Consider the following 24,187-nt stretch of genomic DNA (forward strand, 5'->3'; position numbering starts at 1 on the left):
AGAGGGTAAGAAGCAAAGAGAATCAGAGCCAAACCGCATAACCACGTTCAGAGCTTCTGCCGGGACGCAGCCAGCGTCCTGTTCACTCACACCCTGTCGAAAGAAGCAGGTCCTATGACAACAAGCAGATACGTAATTCCCTACAGGGAGGCCGTGAGCAGATAATTCCGTCTGCCGTAGGGGTGTTGGTTGCAGAAAGACGTCTGTGCTGAGGAGACCATCCAACCAGAGCACCACTCAAGTCACTCCCTCTGTGCCGATACTCTGAATTATGTCCAGGGTTGGCTGAAAAGCTTCCTGAGTCTGCCTCCCTCTCTCCCACCACAGGGCAGCAATTCCAGGATCCGGCTGGAAGGCCCTCCGGAGAGGCTGGCCTCTCACCCGCGTCGTTCTCTCTCTCTTTCCTCCCGTCTGGCAGGTGGGTGGCAGGCCCGTGGAGCCCCTGCTCAGCGACCTGTGAGAAAGGCTTCCAGCACCGGGAGGTGACCTGCGTGTACCAGCTGCAGAATGGCACACATGTCGCTACGCGGCCCCTCTACTGCCCGGGCCCCCGGCCAGCCGCAGTGCAGAGCTGTGAAGGCCAGGACTGCCTGTCCATCTGGGAGGCGTCTGAGTGGTCACAGGTGGGTGCCTGGGCTGGCCACCAGGACTCAGCCACAGGGACTCCAACACGGTGCCATGGTGTTGGTGACATTCTGGCGCCTCGCTCCCAGGTCAGCTTGAAGTTGTGTTATAGCTCATGTGTCCTTAATTTCCATCTCAGATAACAGCGTGGCTACGAAAACGTAGACACCATGTCTCTGAGGATGTACGTGTTGACACCACAGTGAAGGACTGTTTGATCCCATTTCCTATGAAGATTCTCACATCAAGATAGGATAGACAGATACTGACCGACTTTTTAATTCTCCTTTGGGTGTATTTAACTGTGGTGTGCTCAGGCTGGGAAGGTGGCTTCAAAGGTTTGCCTTTAATCCCCCAGCAGTCTTTGTAGATTACAAGAGTCAGATGCCAGGAGGGACAGCTTTCAGTGTGCAAGTTGGAGTTACAAATCTCATGCCATAAAATGTTTTGGAAAGAAGTGGATTAAGCCTTAAGTCTTAACTTTGAAGGTTGGTCCTGGGAGTACAATTTTATCTTTGGTGATGTCATCCTTCAGGGCTTTGCATTGACTTTGCGTTAATGATTTTGACCGTTTGGCTATAAAACTACAAAAAAAAAAAAAAATAGCTGAATAAAGGGCAGGCTTCCCTCAGGTCTTCCACCAGCGTAGTCTGGAAAACTCAGAGAGGCTCATCCAAGACACTCTTCAGTGTGGAAAATATTTTTAAAGTTCCCTCTATTGCCAAACAGTTGGAATTATTTTGAATAAAAAAGTATTCAGCCCATTTTTAATGAAGGAAAAGTCTGCCATTGGCTGCTGTAAAACAAAGGTTAATTTTCAAACAGATCTTGGCATGTATTTATTTATAGATCAGAATTTTTAATCCTACATTTTATGATATTTAGGAAAAGAAAGTTTGAGAGTTTGTTTGATTATATATATATATATATATATATATATATGCTTACGTTTGTCAGTTTAACATTAGGGGGATTTTTTTCGGCCCCTTGCTGGAAGGGTTGAGGCAGGTATTCAGTCCCCTCCCCTTTCCAGTACTGGTGAGCCTTTGGGTTTTAATTGCCTGGCTCTTGATCTAAATAAGACTTGGGCTTTGATCGGATCAAAACCATAAATTTTCCACTCAGTGGTGAAACCCTGTCTCTACTAAATACAAAAAATTAGCCGGGCATGGTGGCGCACGCCTGTAATCCCAGCTACTTGGGAGGTTGAGGCAGGAGAATTGCTTGAACCTGGGAGGCAGAGGTTGCAGTGAGCCGAGATTGCACCATTGCACTCCAGCCTGAACAACAAGAACGAAACTCTGTCTCAAAAAAAAAAAAAAAAAAAAATCCACTCAGACTCTTTTTATGGGGGAAAAAAATGCCTCCCCACCAAGTCTGACATCATCAATTATCATTACAGCACTGAAGATCTCTACATTTGGAAAATGTGAGACAGTGGGAGCAAGATTTAAAGAAATTTCTCTGTGTCTGTATCTATGTGCACACCTAATCCTAATCCCGAACGAGCACCACACCCAGTCAGCCTAACTCTGGCTTAGCCCAGGCTTGAGCAAAATGCTTCCTTCTGAACGTTTAACTTGGAATCAAATCATTCCCCCTGGGAAGCTCACGAAGCTGGTACTTCTGCCGCTTCCCACGTGCTGAAGTCCCAAAGCGAGACTGTCTTCCGCTGGAAGCAGATGGGTTTCAGTTGCTCAAGGGAGAGTTTTTATTGATGTGGTCGCTTTTATCCAACCAGCTGTGTTGATTGCTCTCACTACCTATTCCCCAGCTTCTTCCCGACTTTATTAGAAGAGGGATCAAATATCCAGAGGGAAGGAAAAGGTAGTGCGTTTCTCCTGTCCTCAGCTTGCAGGCCCCGCCCCGATGGGAAGCAAAGAGAGAGACTGAAGGGCACCCGCCCAGGCCCCTTTGGAGCTGGAGCCGACCTCAGCCGCCTGCAGCACCGCTCAGACAAAGGCTTCAAGAGAATGGGTTGCTGGTCAGAGTTTGGTTAAGGGTCAGGGTTTGGTTAAGAAATAGGCTGGACTTTCAGAGCGTGAAATTCAAGGGGAGGAGGTGAGCAATGCAAAGTAGAGACCAGGCAAGAGTGAACTTAGGCAGAAATGGTGCACAGGCTCCTGGTTGCAGAGGACCAAGTTGTGTGGACGCTGGTGCCAGGGGTAGCCCACAAGTCAGACAGTGAGGACAGAGTTGCTGAAATGGTCAGGAAACCTTGCCACGCAGAGAAGCAAGGGGTAGCCCTGCGGTGCAGTGCCCCGGGCCTCCTGCCCAAGCTCCTGCATGCAAAGCTCACTGCAGTCAGCCTCCTACCCCTGCTCCTGCATGCAAAGCCCACCGTGGACTGACCCCTGGCATCCGGGGACCCTTTAAACCAGCTCTGCACTCCACACACAGCTACTCTCCCCACCCCTGCAGGGGACGTTGCAGCCAGTTCTGAAGCATGTGTATTTCAAACCAGCCTTAATTAGCCTTGAAAGAAAACCCCATGGGATCTTTAGAAAAAGAGCTGAACTGAATTCATAAGACAGAGAGGCGAGGCACAGTGGCTCACGCCTGTAATCCCAGCACTTTGGGAGGCCGAGTCGGGTAGATCACGAGGTCAGGAGATTGAGACCATCCTGGCCAACATGGTGAAACCCCATCTCTACTAAAAATACAAAAATTAGCCAGGCATGGTGGCATGCACCTGTAGTCCCAGCTACTCAGGAGGCTGAGGCAGGAGAATCGCTTGAACCTGGGAGGTAGAGGTTGCAGTGAGCCGATATTGCACCACTGCACTCCAGCCTGGGCGACAGAGCAAGACTCCGTCTCAAAATAAAAAATAAAAAATAAAGCTAGATCATATTTTGGGATAAATGTTAATAACAAATATCAGAAATAACATTTGTCCTTTATGTACCTTTTTTCTAGTGGACGCAGTGGGATTTTTTTTTTTTTTTTTTTTTTTTTTTTTTAGTGATAGGGGTGTCTATGTTGCCCAGGCTGGTCTTGAACTCCTGGCCTCAAGTGGTCCTCCCACCTCAGCCTCCCAAAGTGCTGGGATTATGGGTGTGAACTACTGCATTTGGCCTAGAACTTTTTAAAGTTGAGTTTGTTATAACTCAAGAAAGTCACTGCTGTCGCCTGCCATATCTTTGGTAGACTGAGCAAGTATGAAACCGCCTTAGCAGAATCCAGCCTTCTGCACACCATCTTTCCAAGTTATATGTTTACGCCTGTGTCAGGGCCAGGGCTCCCAGGGCCAACTTGTTTGTGAGTTTTGTCCCCCCGAGGCTGTGGGTCAGCTCGGCCTGGTCTTCCTTCTGCTTTGCTTTTGGAGATGGTAAGTGCTCTTGCCAGTCTGGGCACCATCCCTCCCCAAGTTCTGTGTTGGGCGTGTCAGGAGCAGGCTCCAAACGCGCCCCAGAGCGCCTGTCCGCTGTGTTGACACCCTGTCACGCCCTCTGTCTCTTCACTCCTTCTTGCTGCTGGGAATCCTGAACTCTTGAGAGCAGGCACATCATTCATCACCCCCAGGCCCTGCCCAGGCCCCATCCCCACTGCCCCTTCCCAGGTCTCCTGCAAGTAAGTAAACTACCGTGGGGGACATGCCTCTGTCAGCATTCTTGGTGTCTGCATTAAAACATTCACTGGAGCCCTCTGCAAGGCTTCTTCTGTCGCCTCTTCCTCCTCTGGCTGGATCGAGGACTTTGTCCAAGGCTGGTCCAAGCAGAGCACGAGTACCCGGAGGCCAGCCGGGAAGATCTGGGGCCTGGGACTCAGCTTCAGGACCTCCCCTTGCTCTGGCCCCTGTTCCCTGCCCCACTCATGGCTCCATCACACACCTGCCCTTTGAGCTCATGTATTGCCTTGAGCTTTTGGACCCGACAAGTGGCCACTGAATTCCACTCCCCTCATGTGACCTTATGAGTACCCCAGGTTCTTCCTACTCCTGATTCCTGGGTCCCTTCCCCAACACTGGCCACTCGGCTGGGGCCCCAGCTGGGACCATGTGCATAAGACCCTGCAGACCATGAGCTTTTTGAGGACAGAAGTGTGAGTTTTCATCTTTGCATCATCCCCACACCGCACCTGGCACATTGGAGAGAGTTAATAGCTGTTGATGGACTTGAATCGAATTGGAACTGGATTAAATATTTGAATGCTGTCTTGCAGTGTTCTGCCAGCTGTGGTAAAGGGGTGCGGAAACGGACTGTGGCGTGCACCAACTCACAAGGCAAATGCGATGCATCCACGAGGCCGAGAGCCGAGGAGGCCTGCGAGGACTACTCAGGCTGCTACGAGTGGAAAACCGGGGACTGGTCTACGGTGAGAGCAGCCTGCTGGCATTCCTCTCCGTGCCGCAGTGCAGGGGACTTGAGGGTCGGGAAGTCAGCTCTTGTGATGGGTCCCAATTCTACGTGGCAGTCCCAGCGTAACTAGGCAAATTCACTTTCCTTCCACTCGCTGCGACTACCCAAGACCCCGTGTGCTTCCTCCCCTGCTTCTCCCACAGGCTGCACCAGCACTGCCCCTTGGGGCTCACTGGGAGAACCCCACTGCTTCACGTGCACACAGAAGGAACCGAAACGCAGCCCAAGGCAGGACGCAGGTGCCCTGGATGCCAGGCTTGCCATGCTGTGTGGTGTGCTGGCAGGCCCCAGCCTCCTGCCATGGGGACAGTTAGGGAAAACATCACTTCCATTCACTCCCAGGACCCCTGGGCAAGGGCCTGGAGATGCAGGGACAGACAGAGCAGGGGGCCTTGGGTTGGTAGCAGGGAGGGGTGTCACAGAACTGCGGGGTCAGCGCTCTCGAGAGCAAGGGTGAATAAAGGGCCACTGAATGTTTCTCCAGGTAAGAAAATGCTTTGTTGTTTAACTCCTCTTTTATTCATTCGTCTGATATATTTGAATGATTCCTGTTTTCTGGGGACCAAGGTGAGCACCACTGCCACCTGTAAGAACCTTCTAGTGGGTTTTCTAGAGTCTTCTCACAAAGTCTGTACCACTCCTGTAAGCACAGACCATGTTTGTCTTTCTGTATGGTCTTAGCAACTGAAAAACTCCTGCTTGCTTCTCCTGATAGCTCTTCGCTCACAGATTGCAAACCGCCAACCTAGAGCCATTGGTTTCTGCTCAGCCTGCACAATATCTGAAACATGTGGAATTAGTGGCTAGCCTTTTTTTCCGAATGTTTTAATGCATATTCTAATCACATGATTGACCGTCAATATGTTCCTTATGTGAAAAAAAGTTTACTTGAGCTGAATGTTCATTACCTTTCGTCAGTTTTTTTTTTGTTATTATTATACTTTAAGTTCTGAGGTACATGTGCAGAATGTGCAGGTTTGTTACACAGGTATACATGTGTCATGGTGGTTTGCGGCGCCCATCAACCCATCATCTAGATTTTAAGCCCCAGATGCATTAGGTATTTGTCCTAATGTACTGCTTCCCCTAGTCCCCCACCCCATGACAGTCCCTGGTGTGTGATGTTCCCCTCCCTGTGTCCATGTGTTCTCATTGTTCAACTCCCACTTATGAGTGAGAACATGCAGTGTTTGGTTTTCTGTTCCTGTGATGGTTTGCTGAGAATGATGGTTTCCAGCTTCATCCATGTCCCTGCAAAGGACATGAACTCATCATTTTTTGTGGCTGCATAGTATTCCATGGTGTATATGTGCCACATTTTCTTTATCCAGTCTATCATTGATGGACATTTGGGTTGGTTCCAGGTCTTTGCTATTGTGAACAGTGCCACAGTAAACATACGTGTGCATGTGTCTTTATAGTGGAATGGTTTGTAATCCTTTGGGTATATACCCATTAAAGGGATGGCTGGGTCAAATGGTATTTCTGGTTCTAGGTCCTTGAGGAATCACCACACTGTCTTCCACAATGGTTGAACTAATTTACATTCCCCATGAACAGTGTAAAAGTGTTCCTATTTCTCCACATCCTCTCCAGCATCTGTTGTTTCCTGACTTTTTAATGATGGCCATTCTAACTGGCATGTTGTGGTTTTGATTTGCATTTCTCTCATGACCAGTGATGATGAGCTTTTTTTCATATGTTTATTGGCTGCATAAATGTCTTCTTTTGAGAAGTGTCTGTTCATATCTTTCACCCACTTTTTGATGGGGTTGTTTGGTTTTTTCTTGTAAATTTGTTTAAGTTCTTTGTAGATTCTGGATATTAGCCTTTTGTCAGAAGGATAGATTGCAAAATTTTTTCCCATTCTGTAGGTTGCCTGTTCACTCTGATGGTAGTTTCTTTTGCTGTGCAGACGCTCTTTAGTTTAATTAGATCCCATTTGTCAATTTTGGTTTTTGTTGCCATTGCTTTTGGTGTTTTAGTCACGAAGTCTTTGCCCATGCCTGTGTCCTGAGTGGTATTGCCTAGGTTTTCTTCTAGGGTTTTTATGGTTTTAGGTCTTAGGTTTAAGTCTTTAATCCATCTTGAGTTAATCTTTGTACAAGGTGTAAGGAAGGGGTCCAGTTTCAGTTTTCTGCATATGGCTAGCCAGTTTTCCCAACACCATGTATTAAATAGGGAATCCTTTCCCCATTGCTTGATTTGTCAGGTTTGTCAAAGATCAGATGGTTGTAGATGTGTGGTGTTATTTCTGAAATTTCGTCTGAAAATTTAGGTTTTGGCTTCACTGTGAAAATGCAGCAACGTGGCTTAGGCAGGCAATTTTGCTTCTGCCTCTGCTTTATGGAAGGAAAAATGGGTTTGCCACTGGAAGGCAAAATTTACCAGAATCTGATCCCTGCAGAAATGCTACCACCTTCCCATCAGCCCAAGTCAGAACACAAAGTTCCCCAAACCCTTTGAGTAAAAAAAAAAAAAAGCCAAATTTCCCAGTTCCCAGTTTGCCTGGTAGTGCTAAGGTACATGATTATTCTGGATTAACAGTGAATTTGAGAAGGACCTAAAACACCTCTCTCCTGTTTACTCCCTGATCAAAACAGCTGACCAAGGCAGTAGAACGGAGGCTGCCAGTCCAGTTTCCCCAAAACCAAACAGGGATGTCGCACAGTTACTTGGCTGTTAATAAAGCTTAGTATGGAGCTGCCAGGATGTATCTTACACTGGCAGAGAAACTTAACTTCAAAGCTCTCACAAAACATACGTGTGCTTTCGCTGGGCATGGTGGCTCACACCTGTAGTCCAAGCACTTTGGGAGGCCAAGGCAGGAGGATTGCTTGAGCCAAGAAGTTCAAGACCAGCCTGGGAAACATAGGGAGACCCTGTCTCTACAAAAAAAAAAAAAAAAAAAAAAAAAAAATCAAAAAAATAGCGGGCGTGGTGGCACGTGACCATAGTCGTAGCTACTTAGGAGGCTGAGGCGGGAGGATCACTTGAGCCAGGGAAGTCAAGGCTACAGTAAGCCACTATTGCACCACTGCACTCCAGCTCAGTCAAGAGAGCGAAACCCCATCTGAAAAGAAAGAAAGAAAGAAAGATGCACTTCGAACCACGAGAACTTGAACTCACACAATAGAGACATTAAGGGGCTGATTTACAGCTCTGACTCTCTACTTATGTGCCTTAACCTCTCTGACCCTTGGTCTCTTTATCTCTGAAATGGGAATCATAAACACTGACCCTGCCTGTTTCTCAGAGATGCTTAGAGGTTTCAAGATGCTAATATATATGTCTAAGTACTTTGACAGCTAAACCCATTTCATTTCGTTGCCCAAAATCCACCACCCAGTGTTCACACGGTTCTGAGGCACAGTCCCCAGGGTTATAACCCATTCTGATCTGACCTAACCTTGTCTTATGAGTAGGGCTTCCAGCCTTTCATAGACAACACTGAGAAATTTTCTATCCAAGCACATCCAGACCTAGCTTGAAAAAGGTCACTGATCCTAGCCCAGAGACTGTAGGTGAGCTGTCAACAGACTAGGTTCTGATCCATAAGTAATGCATTGGCAAATGTTCGGGATCATCTAAAGAACTGATGATTACCTCATGCCTGCATGGTTACAGAGAGTCCAGAAGATGTAGAAGGGGAAGCTGCCTAGCACGGTAACGGGCAGAATAACATTGTGTGGACGCTAAGTGTTCAGATGTGAACTGGAATAAAGCTGTCATTGTCATCAGGGAATTGGAAGGGTCCTAGTGGTCACACCCTAAATTCAGCCTGTACTACTGTTGGCGCCTGTGCCCACAGGGGTCCGGGGCAGGAGTGCAGGCAAGAAGTGGTCAGTTCTGGGCCTGGGCCACACCTGCCCATCTGGCGTTGGGGCACCTAGCACTGCTTTCCTTTTTGTGGGGTACCCCTGTGCCTCATGTCACGGGTCCCCTCTACCCAAGGTTGTCACCCCTGCTGCACAGAAGAGGGAACAGAGGCTCAGAGCAGTTCCCTGACTCACCCACACCCCCCAGCAGAGTCCAAGCTCCTGGACCCAGTTCAGTGCTCAGACCATTTGGTGGAAACCAAGCCAGAAGGGATTGGGTAGGCACCGTGATGGTGCCTTTGAGCTGAGGGGTATCCTGTAGATGGTCCTTGGGCTCCAGGGCCTGGCTGTCCTCAGCACGACCATTCCTGTTCTGAGGACTAGCTGGACACTTTTGCTTTCATACGTACCTTGACCTTCCTGGTACAAGGAGCTGCAAAACAACCCAAGGATGAATGGGAATAACATGTGAGCCACTCAGCAGCCCTGCCCAAGACCTGGTGCTCATGCATCACGTGGCTCACTCAGCCCATGAGCCTTCCCTCCTCTGCTGTTTGGGGTCCCTCCCTGGCCAAGGACACTGCAAGTTTCCCCAGACAGGACCTTCAGCCTTCCGGGAATGCCTGTCAGGTAAGACGGAGCCTTTTGCCTGGCCGTCCTCTCTTCCCCAGCCATGCTGTGAATCACACTTCCAGACTTTCAGAAGAGGGAGGTGTTGGAGTCACTGTGTCCACTTTTGCCACAGCCCATTTGACAAGCCGTCCCTGCAGTAAGAACAAAAGGGATGTGTGGGATGTGAGGGCCTCTGTGACATCTTGGTTGCTGTATGAATCTGCTGTGCGTTGCTGTAAAGGAACGCCTGAGACTGGATCATTGATAAAGAGGTTGATTTGGCTCATGGTTCTGCAGACTGTACAGGAAGCACCATGCTGGCATCTGCTTCTGGGGAGGCCTCAGGAGGCGTTTACTTGCAGTAGAAGGTGGAGCTGGCATGTCACATGGTGAAAGACGGAGTGAGAGAGAGAGAGGGCAGAGGCCCCAGACTTTTTTAAACAACCAGCTCTCAGTGAACTAACAGAGCAAGAACCCACTCGTGACCATGGGCAGGGCATCAAGCCATTCCTGAGGGACCCGTGCCCTTGACCCAAACACCTCCCACCAGTGTTTGCTGTCCAACACTGGGGGACACATTTCAGCATGAGATTTGGAGGGGACAGACACCCAAATGGTATCAGCCACTGTCTGGAGCTGGCATCAGATGGCATCCCATTGTGTGCACCGAGCTGTTACGGAGAGGGCTTAGCAAGGGCCCCCAGCCAGAGCCTGAGGCTGAGGCTGAGCTGGAGGAAGGTTGGTTTTACCAAGCAGAGAGGGCCTGCAGGGGCATTAAACTGGAGTTGGCACTGTGTGTGTATGGTGTACCAGGAGCATGCTGGTGGGGGCTGCAGAGCCATGAACCAAGAGGCCCTGACCCCAACTGTTGACCTCACCACCCTCCCTCCTGCTGCCATCACCCGGGAGAGTTGGGGGCTGGGCACCTCCCCCCACCACCTGCCCCTTACTACCCTCTCCCCAGGTGGAGAAACTTGCCTGTTTTTCCCTCTCTGCCTTCTCTGGAGAAGTGGGAAGAATACATTTCCCTGGGGTAGTGGTGGGGACCCTATGTCCTCACTCCCTGGAGACCAGAGACCTCTCTAATTAGATTCCACGGGGTGAGGCTTCCCCAGCGTTTTTGTCTGATTCAGACTGGGTTTGGCGTATGGTTTATGTGTCATCTTTGCTGTCCAGCTTGCAGATGGCGCCGTGGTTGCACCCATGGGTTCCACTGCATTTTTAAACCAGTCACCCAGGGCTGCTTTCCTGTAACCAGCCACCAAACCTCATCATGTGCTGGCATTTGAAGGCAGCAGACAAAGTGCCCAAAAGGAAAGCAGAGAGAAGGCTGAACACTATCCGTGTACCACTGTAGCTGTGGAAGGTTGTTAATGTAACCAGTTGTCCAGTTTCTAGGTCTTGGGAGGCAAACACTGCAGCACCAGCGTGCTGTGCTAAGCAGGTGTTCCGCTCACTATGTCGCAATAGAGGGAGCTCAAAAGGGGAATCTTCCAGCAGATGGAAGCTTTGATATCCCCATCCAAGCAGTCTCCTCTCACTTCACCCCAAGGTGCTGTTGAGAAAGATGAGACTGTTTCCAGGGAGGTGAGGAATGGGCCAGTCCAAGAGCATGCTACAAGTGCTAGCTGGGGCAGGACGCCGAGGGATGGCCAAGCACTCCTGCCACTCAGCACTGGGGAGGTGGGCAGGCCCCTAGGGAAGATGGAGCCCCTCTCTCCCTGCCCCTACCCCTCATCCTGACCCTGGCCAGCAGCCAAACCCTCCAGGGTTGTGTGAGGGACACACGTCACATTCCCATCCCTGCCTAGGACACTCCTATCGCTCTGGTATATTTGAAAAATGACCTGCAGATGCCTTCCCACCCAGGCTAGCAGCTCTTTCCAGAAAACAATGCCGATCGTTGTTCTCACCCACTGAATGCTGGTTCTATATATTCCACTCTAGGGGTGGCAGGCCCTTAAAATGGGGGAGGAGGAAATCTCATTTCTTTCTAGATAGCATGACTTCTGAGCATTAATCACCACTGAAATGATGGGATGTTTCCAATGAAAAACACATTCTGGAGGGATAATAATGGATGATGTTTTTAAAGAAAACCATGACTTAACAGGCCAAGGGAAGAGAATGGTGTTCCCTTATACTGAAAAGAAGAAAGTGGCCATTGACCCCTGGTGCCAGTGGAAGGGGTCGATCAGACTTGCAGGGCCTCTGAGCACCCTCACAGCCTAAGCCAGCCTTCTTTCTGTCTGTAATGTGGAGATAACCATGCCTCTCAGAGGCCTTTTGAATCAAATAATGCAGTACATGTTCAAGGATCTGTGTGCTCTGAGCCCTAGGAGGAAGTCAGGCAGAACCAGTCTGAGGTCAAGTTCATGTGTATTTTGCTATGTCTGTGTGTGCTCCCCAGAAACCCAGCTGTCTAGATGCCTTTCTATGTTCTAGGCAAGGAGATACAGGCTCGAGTTCCATGACCTTAGCAATGAACGAACCTTGTATCACGCAAGAGGGTGGTTACAGACAGTTTTCAAGGTGCACACACCATCTCTGGGGCCTACACTTGCTTTGGTGGGGCCTGACCCTCCTGCCCCACCCTGCAAGGCCTGCCTGCCCGGCTGTGGCCCCCACTTGCTGTGGGCATGTGGCCAAGTCACTTCAGTTCAGCCAGCATTTCTGGAGTTGCTGTTCTATGCCAGACCCTGTGCTGGTGATACAAGAGTGGACACTGACTTGGCCTAAAGGGAGACAGACGAGGAACTGGCTGTAGTGGCCCATGCTGAGTCCCACTGGGCAGGTATGAAGTCAGCACTGTGGGGTCCAGACAGCCCCTGCCTGAGGAGCCACAACTGGGGGTGGGTGCAGGTAGAGGGTAAGACTGCTTTTATTGGGATCAGTGACATCGGCCCGTGACATTTGCCATTGCTTTAGAATTTACAAAGCACTTTCACTCAGGGTATCTCATCAGACCCTCACCCGTCTGTCCCCATTTTACAGATGAGCAAGCTGAGGCTCAGAGCGGTGATACGGCTTTCTTCACAGTCACACAACTAGCAAATGGCAGGGCTGGTAATCCGCCTTGGCTTCAAGTGCAAGATCATGTCAGAGGCTTAGATTCCGAATGTGAAACAAGAAGGAGCTGAGCTCCGAGATGCTCGTGTGGTCGTTATTAAGTCAAGTGTCTGTCTGCTCTCTCCCCAGCCCATGACGCCCATCACAATCTGCTCCCACAAAGGCTTTGAGTCAATCGTTTACACTTTAGTGTAAGTCCGTAATCCCTCTAGGAGATCCTGCATGTTCAGCCTCCCCTTAATTGTGAAGTTAAAAGTCGAGTCCTTATTGGGGAATATTTGAGCATCAAAAATCAAGTGCACAGGCACTTGGGGACCCTGGGGCCCTTTTCTGGGACACGTGAAACTGTGTCATGGCAGCAGCCAGCACTCGGCATCCAGATGAAGAGAGGCAGACCCTCCATTCGCCGTCACTCCCAGAAATGTGAGCAGCCCGTGAAAGGCAGTAACCAAAATTTAGTGCTTTTCTGGGCAGGGGCAAAAAGGAGCGTGGACAGACACTTCCTTGGTGTGGACACTGTGTGTGAGTCCACAGAGCCCGCCACTGGGCCATCCGTGCTCTACAGAGAGAAGTCGAAGACCTGGGCCGTGCTCACATGAGAGCAGTGAGCTTGCTAAAGAGCAGCGAGGTCCCAGGAAATTGCCAGGAGGGGCGGCTGCAGGGAAGTGAGGTGGGCCGCAGGGCCATGCTGAATGGTCCAAAGGCCAGTGCCTCCATCTCCTGGGCCCCCTGCCGTCCCTCCATTTGCTCAGTGTCCCTTGTCAAACCAGCCGCCTTTGCAGGGAGTGAGAGATCAGAGAGCAGGGAAGCCTGGTCATCCTGTGCCCCGTCTCCACCACAGTCTGGGTTCTAATCACTGCCTGCATGTGGCTAATAAGTCAGAAGACAGCATCCCTAAGGAGTGCTTCTTTGTCATTGACATCAGAGCAGGCAGGTGGTTAAGACAACACAGGTTCACAACCCAGCCCCGCTGCCGTCCCCGTCTCACCTTGTGTGGGCATCATCCGCCGTCGGGTGAGTTCGGGGGTAGCCCTCGTAGGGCTGATTGAGGAGTGAATGGCATCCGGGCATAGCATTCACCCCAGTGCTGGCACATGGGAAATGCCGAGTAGGGGCTTTTGGCCATCGTTATTTTCACAATCACCGTCTGGGGCAGTCATCAGCCTCGTCTCTCATCAGAATCTCATTTCTTATATGGGCCTGTACAATGTTTATGTCTTCGAAGAACAGTCCATCGAGCGTGGTTCAGGCCCCATAAACGGTGCGTGCCGTGGTTGAATACCCACACGTGATGGCGGCGTGGCCTGTGGCAGCTGTCTCCCTGCAGCTTTTGCAGTGGATGGTGGGAAGCAAAGTTACGCACAGGGAACAGCCCCAGGAAAGAGGATGAAGCTGCCCCGCAGTCTCCTCTGTGCTTCAGTCCCCAAGAGCTCTGGAGGTGACCCGGCCCCTGCAGGCCATCGGGGGTCACCTCAGCCTCCTGGTCCCCTGTCTAGAAGGTCCCAGCCACAATGTGCAGATCAGCAGGCTGCGAATTCAGAGGGAGGAAGGACCCCCGAGGCTGAGACTGCCGGGAAGAAAGCAGGCGTCGCCGGGGTGTGGGAGGGGGCTTGTGTCTGTGAAAGCATTTCCTGTTTCTCGGCGACGAAGGCACAGGGAGTGGGGGTTTTCTCTGTTGTTTAACACTCTGCTGTTTCAGGTTTCAACCGCTTCCGCTTCCGAGGTTTTCCTTGCTCATGCCAAGTCTCGGGGGGAAATCTGTTCAAAATGCTTTTGAAGAGCTTTTGACATTTCACCAGCCGAGCACCTTTTCGGTAGAAAATGCAGTTTCTGTCAGGATTCTGTCTGTCTCTTTCTTTGCTATCCAAAACCAGCCTGAGGCAGGCTGGCCCCTCAGAGACTCATTCAGTGGGGCCGGGGGTGGATTCATTGTGCTTTGAGAGTTCAGCCTTGCATGATTTCGCCCCATCTTGAGCTTGTGCTCACCCTAGAGCCAGTGGGGGGAGCCAGTCGGGGGCAGCCCTGCCTGGGCCACTCTGCAGGAACCAGAGCCCAGGCGTGTATAGCTGACATTCCTGGAGTGTTTTCCTCTTCCTGAGAGCGTTACAGCCTCCTCTAGCTAATTCTCACTGTTGGGATCTGGTGTTATTTACAGTTGTGATTTTACAGCTGGGAGAAGCTAGGGGAAGGGAATCCCGCTGTGGGGAAGGATGTCATCAGGGTAGGAGTGATGGAGACCTGGTTCCTCCCCTGTTGGGGGTGGTACGGGCAGGTAGGGGGCAGGGGCAGGCCGGCTGTGTGGCTTGGGAAGACTTACATGGACACTCTGAAACCTCACATTCTGCCTCTCTGAAAGGTGGCGCCGCATCCCCAGCAGACACCACTTATTGAGCACCTACTGTGTTCTGAGCTCTGGCTACAGCAGCTGTCAGCCTGAGGATTAACAAGCTGGTACATAAGCCCGGTTTCCCGTACACAGCAGACAGGCAGGAGGTGGGCCGTGCTGTGATGGCGACTGCCATTACTATTATTATTAAAGAAGCTAGTAACGCTTGCACAATGTCTCACTATCACGTTGGTCTGGGGAACCTAACACCTTTTCTGTTTCTGCCGGAAATTCTACCTGAAGGAAAATCTCTTTTACACAGTAACTTCATGGTATAATTTGCACAAAAAAAGCACATGAGTAAATCCAAATTGAACCTCTTTTTGCCCTTTGTGCATCAACAATTTTGTTACTGTTTTTCCAGTGACACCCCCTCCCTGCCTGGGAAGGGTGGTGGACAGACCCAGAGGCTGCCTCTCCACCGGGCGGCCAGCTCCGATGCACAGCTGTGGGCACCTGGTGGGGAGGGGCTCCACTCACTTCAGGTTTCCTGGCAAGGAGCTTTTCAGTTAAATTTATTGCTGCCTCCATTTCTGTCTCAGTTACCTGAATCTTGGGAAGCCACATGAAATTGGACGTGATGAGCCCCTGCACAAAAGGACCATCAGTGAGAGCTTCAAACAAGACCAGATACGTTTTTCATAGATGTTTGCTTGGATTATGAAAGCCTGAAAAACGGCTTCACAGCGATGCTTGGGGCAAATTCGATGCTATCAGGAGACACTACAGTCTCCTCACTGTTCAATTAAAGCTGGGGCCTCAGGGGAGGCAGACAGAGAAGGAATTCACCCCGTGCGCCCACCGTGGCCCAGCTCAGGTTACGAGGGTGTCATTCAACAGCAACCCCTTCAGACCTGTCTGGAATCATGTTTGTCTTCAGGGCCAAAACAGCCTCTAATTGTGCTCCCTGAGGTCTGGCTGCCAGATCAACTCAGGGAGCCAGGCAGACAGGGCTGTGTGCACCTGCCTGTGGCGGGCCTGGTGACCGAAGGGCAGCCCAGGGAGTGCTAAGGGAGTGGGCCAGGGGACGCAGTGTGCCTTGCTGGGCTCCAGGAGCTCCCTGGCCAGCTCACCGTGGCTCTTGGCCGTGCATTTACTGTTGAGAATAATAACAGCAGGATTTGTGGAACTCCACTCTATCTGAGACCCCCGGCTAGGCTCCTGTTCCACACTGCCTCTACTGCAGGAAACAATTCTACAAACAAGAGTGTGTTATCCTCATGCTACAAATAAACTGAGGCTCAGAGACGTTAAGTCATTTGCCTGAGGTCACACAGCTAGTAAGTGGGGATGTAGCATGCCCCCTGCTGCCTGATGCCCCACACTGCACGGCCTCTCCATCAAAACTCTGGTTAAGGAGGTATATTACCTGTGGATTTTAGGCCAGGGCAGGCCTGGCAGCACCTCAGCTCAAATGAAAATGCAGCTGGTTAGGATGGTGGGCCACCAGCAGGTTACACCAGAGTCATTGGCAGAATTCTCCAGTTTTATTTTTAATTACATAAGTAGCTCTTACTATAGAACACACTAAAAGGAAAATTAGTCCCAGAAACCATATGATGACATGGTAAATTTTTATAATGGTTTGTCTTCCAAACTATTACATAGGTATACATACACACATCTATATTAAACAAAAATGGGGTGGTTTCTGTACATGCCACTTTGTAACTTGTCTTCTCACCTAACACATGGAAGCATCCTCTGGGGGGCTGGCCCAGACACAGTTCCAGGCAGTTAAGCAAACACCCCAAAATTCTCAAAAATTCTTCCAAGTGAGCCAGAGCCACTGATAGCCCACAGCTGTGTGAACAGTGCCCACTAGGACTCCAGCTAGAGTTAAGCAAAGCCTAATTCTGATGAGTAAAATGCCTACAAGGGGCAGAGCCCTTAGGACCACCTGCCCTCAAAACTGCCTCACACCTGGCCCTGACCTGGCCCTGCCTCATGGGGGCACTAGTGAACAGTGAGAACAGACACCTGTCCCTGTTGAAGGACTTTGGAGACACCCTTCCATGATCTCATGGAGCAGTTCTATTTATAGACTAGAAAATTAAAAGCCAGTGACCCATGCTAGGAAAGATAATGAGTAAATGGTGGAGATGGGCAGTGGCCTGGTTCTTTGATTCCTGCTTCCAATTAAAGCTCCATTCAGTACAACCTCTTATTCACATAGGAGGATGGAATTCAGTCTATGAGATGGGGTCGCTGGACGACTCGCCGCTCCTACCTCTGCAACTTTGAGCAAGACACGGACCCCTGCCAACCTCAGTGGCCGGAATCAGCCCTCAGGGTTGTGGTGGAACGTTCCATGCTGCCGTGGAGGCCTATGAGGGGTCCATTGGGAAGAGCAGGCATACCACCTGCATATGCTGAAGATGTGCCACGTGTCAGCCTTTTCCCCTCGGCCCCAGAGCCGGCTGCACAAGACTAAGACCTTTCAGAGGGGACATCTGTCTGCAGGGTCACCCTAAATGCCTGAGTTTTACGATGGTCATTGATCATTTCCAGGCAGAAACCTTGCCAATGCTGCACGTGGTTTTAATAGACCCACAGGGTGAAGCCCTTGCCCTGGTGTGATCTTCACGTACATATTAGCAACACTCACAGAAGAAACGGAAGCCCTTCCTGGCACTCCTGCAGGGCTGAGCCCCTTAACAGCAGTATTCAGTGGGACTGACTACCCAGCCGGCAGGGCACAGGCACCTCTTCAAGAGATGCAGGGGAGTGAGGCGAGTTCCTCCATCTGTGCAGTTTCCTCCCCAGAAATCCAACAGCCCCCGCCCCATGCCCCTCCCTCCAGGAAGGAATAGGAAGCTGCCTGGCTTTCCCTCCTGGGTACATGTTTTGCAGTAGAGGCGGCACTGTGGCCAATGGCCCGAGAAAAGATCTGAAGAGAAAAGGGATGTTGGTGTTGTCTGTAGGTCAGCAGTCAGCAGTTGTATCTGTTTTTATTTTTTTGAAAGAGTCTTGCTCTATCACTCAAGCTGGAGTGGTGCAGTGGTGCAATCTCAGCTCACTGCAACCTCTGCCTCCTGGGTTGAAACGATTCTCCTGTCTCAGCCTCCCAAGTAGCTGGGATGACAGGTGCTTACCACCATGCCCAGCTAATTTTTATATTTTTAGTAGAGACAGGGTTTTGCCATGTGGGCCAGGCTGGTCTCGAACTGCTGGCCTCAGGTGATCTGCCCACTGCAGCCTCCCAAAATGCTGGGATTACAGGTGTGAGCCACTGCACCCAGCCCTCTGTTCTTAAGTGGGCCTCATACATGCCAAATAGTCACAGAAATTAACCCTGATTATATGGTAAGCCCGTTTTCCCAGGAAGCAGGGTTTCTTTTGAATTACAGAACACATTTAGATATAAAAGTCTCTAGTGATGTGAGTGGACTCGTCAAATGCCTGCCATCAAGTAACTTATTGATGTAGTTATACATTCATAAAGTTATGCATTATAAACATTCAAATTTAGAAATGTTGCTATTTTCTTTAGTGTGTTATAAAATGGAGCCTTATGGAATGGATGCTTTGAGGTCAAAACAGTTGAATAGAAGCAGTTTTGTATGGTGCAACCTAGTGATTGTAACGTTGGTCTCATCGTCACCAGCTCCACTTTGAGTCACCTGTTGGTTTGCCAGAGGACATGTGGTCACATCTGACTTCACTCAAATGCTGCCCTTTTTCAATCCGTGTCCCACTCCCAGTGGACTGCTCGCATGGTTTTGCAGGGGATTGGCATGACTTTGCTCTGCATTTAGCGTTCGGCTCTGTGGCTTTGTTCTGCGTTGGAATCATTGGCCTTTTCCTTCATCACGTTTGTGTGGACTCTCAGTTTCTGGATACAGCTACTTACCAGATTGCTTTCATAAGTGATTTTTTTTTTTTTTTTGAGACGGAGTCTTGCTCTGTTGCCCAGGCTGGAGTGCAGTGGCGCAATCTCGGCTCACCACAACCTCCACCTCCCGGGTTCAAGTGATTTTCCTGCCTCAGCCTCCCGAGTAGCTGGGATTACAGGTGCACACCACCATGCCTGGCTAATTTTTGTATTTTTAGTAGAGACAAGGTTTCACTATGTTGGCCAGGCTGGTTTCGAACTCCTCACCTCATGATCCGCCTGCCTCAGCCTCCCAATGTGCTGGGATTACAGGCGTGAGCCACCGCGCCTGGCCTCTAAAAAGAATTTTGACTGAAAGCCTTTGCTCCCTTACCTCTAGGCGCACCTGTCATCTGGCTATAAACTGTAGTCAGGGCTGCGCCTGGATGTTGTTCTTGCTTAATTATACATATTTGTGTGTGCAGAGACACAACTACTCCTTAACAGGAAGAAAAGAGAGCTCTTTGCATCCTCCACAGGGCCCGGGAGGAGGTTCAGGTTAAGTCAGAGGCCCTCGGTTCTGAATGCCCATTGCAACCACTTGGAGAGCTTTATAAACACTGAGCCCTCGGTGCTGGGACCCCTCCACCACTGGATTGTACTGGTGTGGGATTTTTCAAAGCTCACCAGGGAGCTCCATGCAGTAGATCCCAGTGTGCAGCCAGCTTCCTCCAAGGTGCCCCCAACACCAACAGGGTGGGAGTTGCGTTGCTGGAGCACCTGTCTTGTGTTCAAGGCGGGAACTTCCTTGTGTGGCTTCATCCCTCAGCCTCAGCACTCCTCAAACTTGCATGTGCCTGATGCTGACTCCTGAGGTCTGGGGTGGAGCCCTGAAATCTGCATGTGTAATGCATGAATTTGAAAGGCCATGAGCAGCGTCTGAAGGGTTTATCTAAGAAAAGGAACAAGGCATGAAGTGGAGGCCCTAGGGTTGGCGTGGCCTGTCGGGTCAGAGCCTGGGTTCCAGTTTGAACGTGCCGGGGGCCCACGAGGGAGCTGCTTGTGGTTTTCACACCTCCTTTGTGAGCTGAACACACCGGTGCCCCTTTAGAGCAGCATTCCCTCCGAATGTTTATCATTCTAAAGTGAAAAAAGACGCACAAAACATGAACGTGCTTGTCAGGCAAGGAAGCTGAGGAATCTACCTGGCTTGCAGAAGCCCCCCTGGGAGCAGACAGCCCTCCCAGGCACAGATGGGACACCACCGCCTCCCATGCAGCCGGTGTCTGGAGACTCCCTATGACCCCCAGGAAGGTCCTTTCTCCAGCAAGGCCAGGGTCAGGACCAAGGGTGAGGACACGGGAAGCACAGGATCTGCAGGGCACCTGCCACCCTCACCACGTGTGGCATTCAGAGAACAGGGCTGCGCCCAAACCCTCCAGGCCCTGCTCCCCTCTCTCCATCCCAAGGTACCATTGCTAACTCCAGCTGGGCTGCTGTACCTGGTTTTGCTGACTGCTCTTAGAACCCTGTAAATCAGGGGTTGTGTGGGCTCTGGCGGACACCAGACAGACAGAGTATACTCATGGGCCTGGCTGTCTTCCTGGGAAGAGGCCAGTGTAAGGGAGAAGAGACCGTTCCAAGGGCTCCTGGGAGAAAGCGAGGGCTGAAAAGCTGAAGAGCAGGATCTGAGTAGAGGACTCAGACACCCGGCCAGTTCCTGCCTGGGAAATGCTTTAAGGAGTGTGGAGAGAGGCCGGGCATGGTGGCTCACTCCTGTAATCCCAGCACTTTGGGAGGCCGAGGCAGGCAGATTGCCTGAGGTCAGGAGTTTGAGACCAGTCTGGCCAATATGATGAAGCCCTTTCTCTACTAAAAATACAAAAAAATTAGCCGGGTGTGGTGGCGGGTGCCTATAACCCCAGCTACTCGGAAGGCTGAGGCAGAGAAATCACTTGAACCAGGGAGGCGGAGGTTGCAATGAGCCGAGATTGCGCCACTGCACTCCAGCCTGGGTGACAAAGCGAGACTCCATCTCAAAAAAAAAAAAAAAAAAAATTGTGAAGAGGAGGGATGGAGAACAGAACCACAGAGCAAAGTCTTACCAGGTCCACCCCTTGGGAATTTGGGGGCCTCTGCTCAACCCCGTTGACCTGGTTTTAGCAAACATGCCACCTCCTCACGCTGGGGCTGGAGATGCCAGCAGCCAGGGATGTGTCTAAATCAACACTGTCAGCCACATGTTAATGCGTGACTCTGGTATGCAAGAAAGGTTGCACTTTGTTTTCTTTTACTTAATGCTAATCCCCAATCCTCCAGGCTTGTGGGAAATTCAACCCCAGTCATTATTGGGCTCTTCCCCATGCGGCAAAGGCCCCAGAGCCTCATACAGCAGACAGTGCTGGGGAGACCTCTGTGGTCATCAGGCCCAGTCCTTCCTGGGGGCCACCAAGCCATGCTGCTCACCATCTCAAAAACGTCAGAGCGTGGAGCAGAGGCGAGCGGTGGAATGCAGCTCACATCAGTTAATATTTCAGCAGTTGTCTTAACATCTTAGTCTCCTCTGGCTGCTGTCACCAAGTACCAAAGCCTGGGTGGCTTAAACATTTATTCCTTACAGTTCTGGAGGTAGAGGGTCAAAATCAAGGTGCTAACAAATCCAGTGTCTGGTGAAGACCCTCCCCCTGATTTACAGGCCACCATATCCTCTCGTGGTGGAGAGCGAGCGAGCTCGGGTCTCTCCCTTCTCGCGCTATTCCCAGCATGGAGGCTCCACCCTCATGACATATAACCCTACTCACCTCCCAGAGCCCCCCACCTCCATGGCTCCAACATCTGCATTTTGCAGGCAGACATACATTCCAGAACATCTTGAAACAGTCTTCCATCAGGCAGCTGCTATTTTTGCCCTGAATGATTGCGTGTGCCTCGGAGTGACACATAGGGCCCAGCCCAGGGGCAGCCACATTGTGAGGCCATCGTCCCAGCCCCCTGATCTCGTGTAAGCCCCCACTCAGGCTGTCCTGTCTCCGCAGTGCTCATCGACCTGCGGGAAGAGCCTGCAGTCCCGCGTGGTGCAGTGTATGCACAAGGTCACAGGGCGCCACGGCAGCGAGTGCCCCGCCCTCTTGAAGCCTGCCCCCTACCGACAGTGCTACCAGGAGGTCTGCAATGACAGGATCAACGCCAACACCATCACCTCCCCCCGCCTTGGTGAGTGTCTTCACTGGCCCCGGTTCCCAGGGGGCTGCTGTGTCTCCTGCCCAGTAAGTCCTCCCTGACGGTGAGTTTCTTTCAGCCAGAAAGCCCCCTTCTTGGGCCTCGCTTGTCACATAAGGCTGACATTTGTCAGTTCTGTAGAAGAGGTTTCAGAGATGGAATTCCATTCCTTGCTGTGGAAGTGGTGTTTGCTTACTGCTGTCTCAAACACAGGCCCCTGAACATCTCCCTCACCCCTTTGCCCATCACAGGAGAGTGTTCCACAGGCATTGTAGGTTTCCTGTGCATGAGGAATGTGAAGGGAAGTGCGTCTTTCTAGAAATGAAAGCTCCGGGGGCATCCTTCATGATGCCATGAGGATCCAGGCTGATGCTTGAGCAGCAGACGGGCGTGGTAGAGGGGCTGCAGACTGTGTGAGTGGTTTGGCCCTGGGTGCTCGGAACCTGGCCTCTTACCAGTTCATGCTCCAGGTCAGTGGTGATATGAGGAGAAGAGCACTTAAAGATCTGGCTGGGTGCGGTGGCTCATGCCTGTAAATCCCAGCACTTTGGGAGGCCGAGATGGGTGGATCACCTGAGGTCAGAGTTCAAGACCAGCCTGACCAACATGGTGAAACCCCGTCTCTACTAAAAATACAAAAATTAGCCGGGCGTGGTGGCGGGTGCCTGTAGTCCTCACTACTCGGGAGGCTGAGGCAGGAGAATCGCTTGAACCCAGGAGGCAGAGGTTGTAGTGAGCCGAGATCACGCCACTGCACTCCAGCCTGGGCGACAGAGTAAGACTCCAGCTCAACAAAAACAAAACGATGATATGATCATTCCTTTTAACAGAGTTTCTGCTTCGCTAAATAGAAGCCCCTGAGACGTATTTTCCTACCTGAGGCTGGAAACTCACCAAAATGAAGGGGAGTTCTAGCATCTTTGTTGCGGGGGAGGCCTTTGAGCTGGCAGAAGTATAGTTGTGGCTTTTCAAGCACAGGCCTGCTTGGTAACTTCGAGACCTCCCTCAAGCAGGGCCTTCTCTCTGTACAATCAAGACCCTGAAGGATATTTGGGCCACTTGTATGTACTTGGACCTCATGCTTTTTGGGGTCCTTTGATGTCCACTGTTCCATGTCGTCCTGTTTTATAAATGCTTACAGTCATGGTACCCTCGGCCACAAAACAACAGTAAGTGCCACTTAGCTCGGAAGCAAGGTGGCCTGTGCCCTCTTGCCTGAAGAGGCAGCCAGACCACCACGCTCTGTCATGTGGGTGGGTTTGGATGCAAAGGTGCATCCCTGTGACAGAAAGTGGCACCCCCAGTGCCCTGGCAGGAGGCATGGCCTAATCAGTCAGTGCAAAGTGTTGACATGTGCACAAGGGTGAGGGAGCCCAGACGGGCAGACCACAAGCCCTCCCTGTGCGTGCATCAGGCCGTCCCTGACCCTGGGTGTTCTCTCTCTCCTGTCCCCTTAGCTGCTCTGACCTACAAATGCACACGAGACCAGTGGACGGTGTATTGCCGGGTCATCCGAGAAAAGAGCCTCTGCCAGGACATGCGGTGGTACCAGCGCTGCTGCCAGACCTGCAGGGACTTCTATGCAAACAAGATGCGCCAGCCCCCGCCGAGCTCGTGACGTGCAGTCCTGGGGGTCGCTCAGAGCTCAGACTCAGGTCTGAAACCCACCCACCCCCACGAGGCTGCTGCAAGAATCCAACTCATAGAACATGAGCGTGGACTTGGCGTTTGCCATTCGTGCTTCTGTACTTAATATATTGTTAACAGCCACTGGATGGCTTTCTACAGCGAGGAAAAAGTAGGCATGAGTCACAAAGTAACTTTAATTTCTAGGATTCCAGGTACCTCGAAGGGAAGCACCTCTGGCAGACAACCGTCGAGAGAGAGACATCATTTAGTGCTCCTGTCTTGGCTCGCTTTTGACATTTGAATTTCCAGTGTTTGGTATATCATGGAGGAAACATCCCCAAAACGAGACATGTGAGAAAAGGCTTTATTCTGAAAGCCGGCGACACCCTGGAGGGAGGGGCGGGTGTTGGTGAGCCTCCGCCCATGGCTTCTCTGGAGAGGACTGGCCCGGGCTGCTTAGCCCACGTTTCTCTTCATCTACCTTCTTGACCACATGAGAACCAGGACGTTGCCTCCATGCCCGTCTCTGACAACATAGTCTCCAAATCCTAGGTGTTGCCTTGGAAGTCTTGTCCCTGAGAGTGTCAATCTATATATGCCAACGAGGACGCCAGTGCCGCGCAGTTCATACTTCCAAGAGAGTCTGGGTTTGGGGAAG

The 24,187-nt window shown here is 51.1% G+C and overlaps 1 protein-coding gene across 1 annotated transcript in view; it reads left to right on the forward strand.

The window, feature by feature from the left end:
* The window catches only part of ADAMTS17 (ADAM metallopeptidase with thrombospondin type 1 motif 17), a 361,941-nt gene extending 338,364 nt beyond the window's left edge, over nucleotides 1–23,577 (forward strand). The window contains exons 19-22 of the mRNA XM_030813849.1: nucleotides 419–623; nucleotides 4,786–4,938; nucleotides 21,717–21,894; nucleotides 23,358–23,577. Coding sequence (XP_030669709.1) covers nucleotides 419–623; nucleotides 4,786–4,938; nucleotides 21,717–21,894; nucleotides 23,358–23,518 — 697 coding nt within the window. The 3' untranslated portion in view covers nucleotides 23,519–23,577. The remainder of the gene's footprint in view (nucleotides 1–418; nucleotides 624–4,785; nucleotides 4,939–21,716; nucleotides 21,895–23,357) is intronic.
* Nucleotides 23,578–24,187: the final 610 nt, after the last annotated feature.

This window comes from Nomascus leucogenys, chromosome 6, assembly GCF_006542625.1.
Source record: "Nomascus leucogenys isolate Asia chromosome 6, Asia_NLE_v1, whole genome shotgun sequence".
NCBI lineage: Eukaryota > Metazoa > Chordata > Mammalia > Primates > Hylobatidae > Nomascus > Nomascus leucogenys.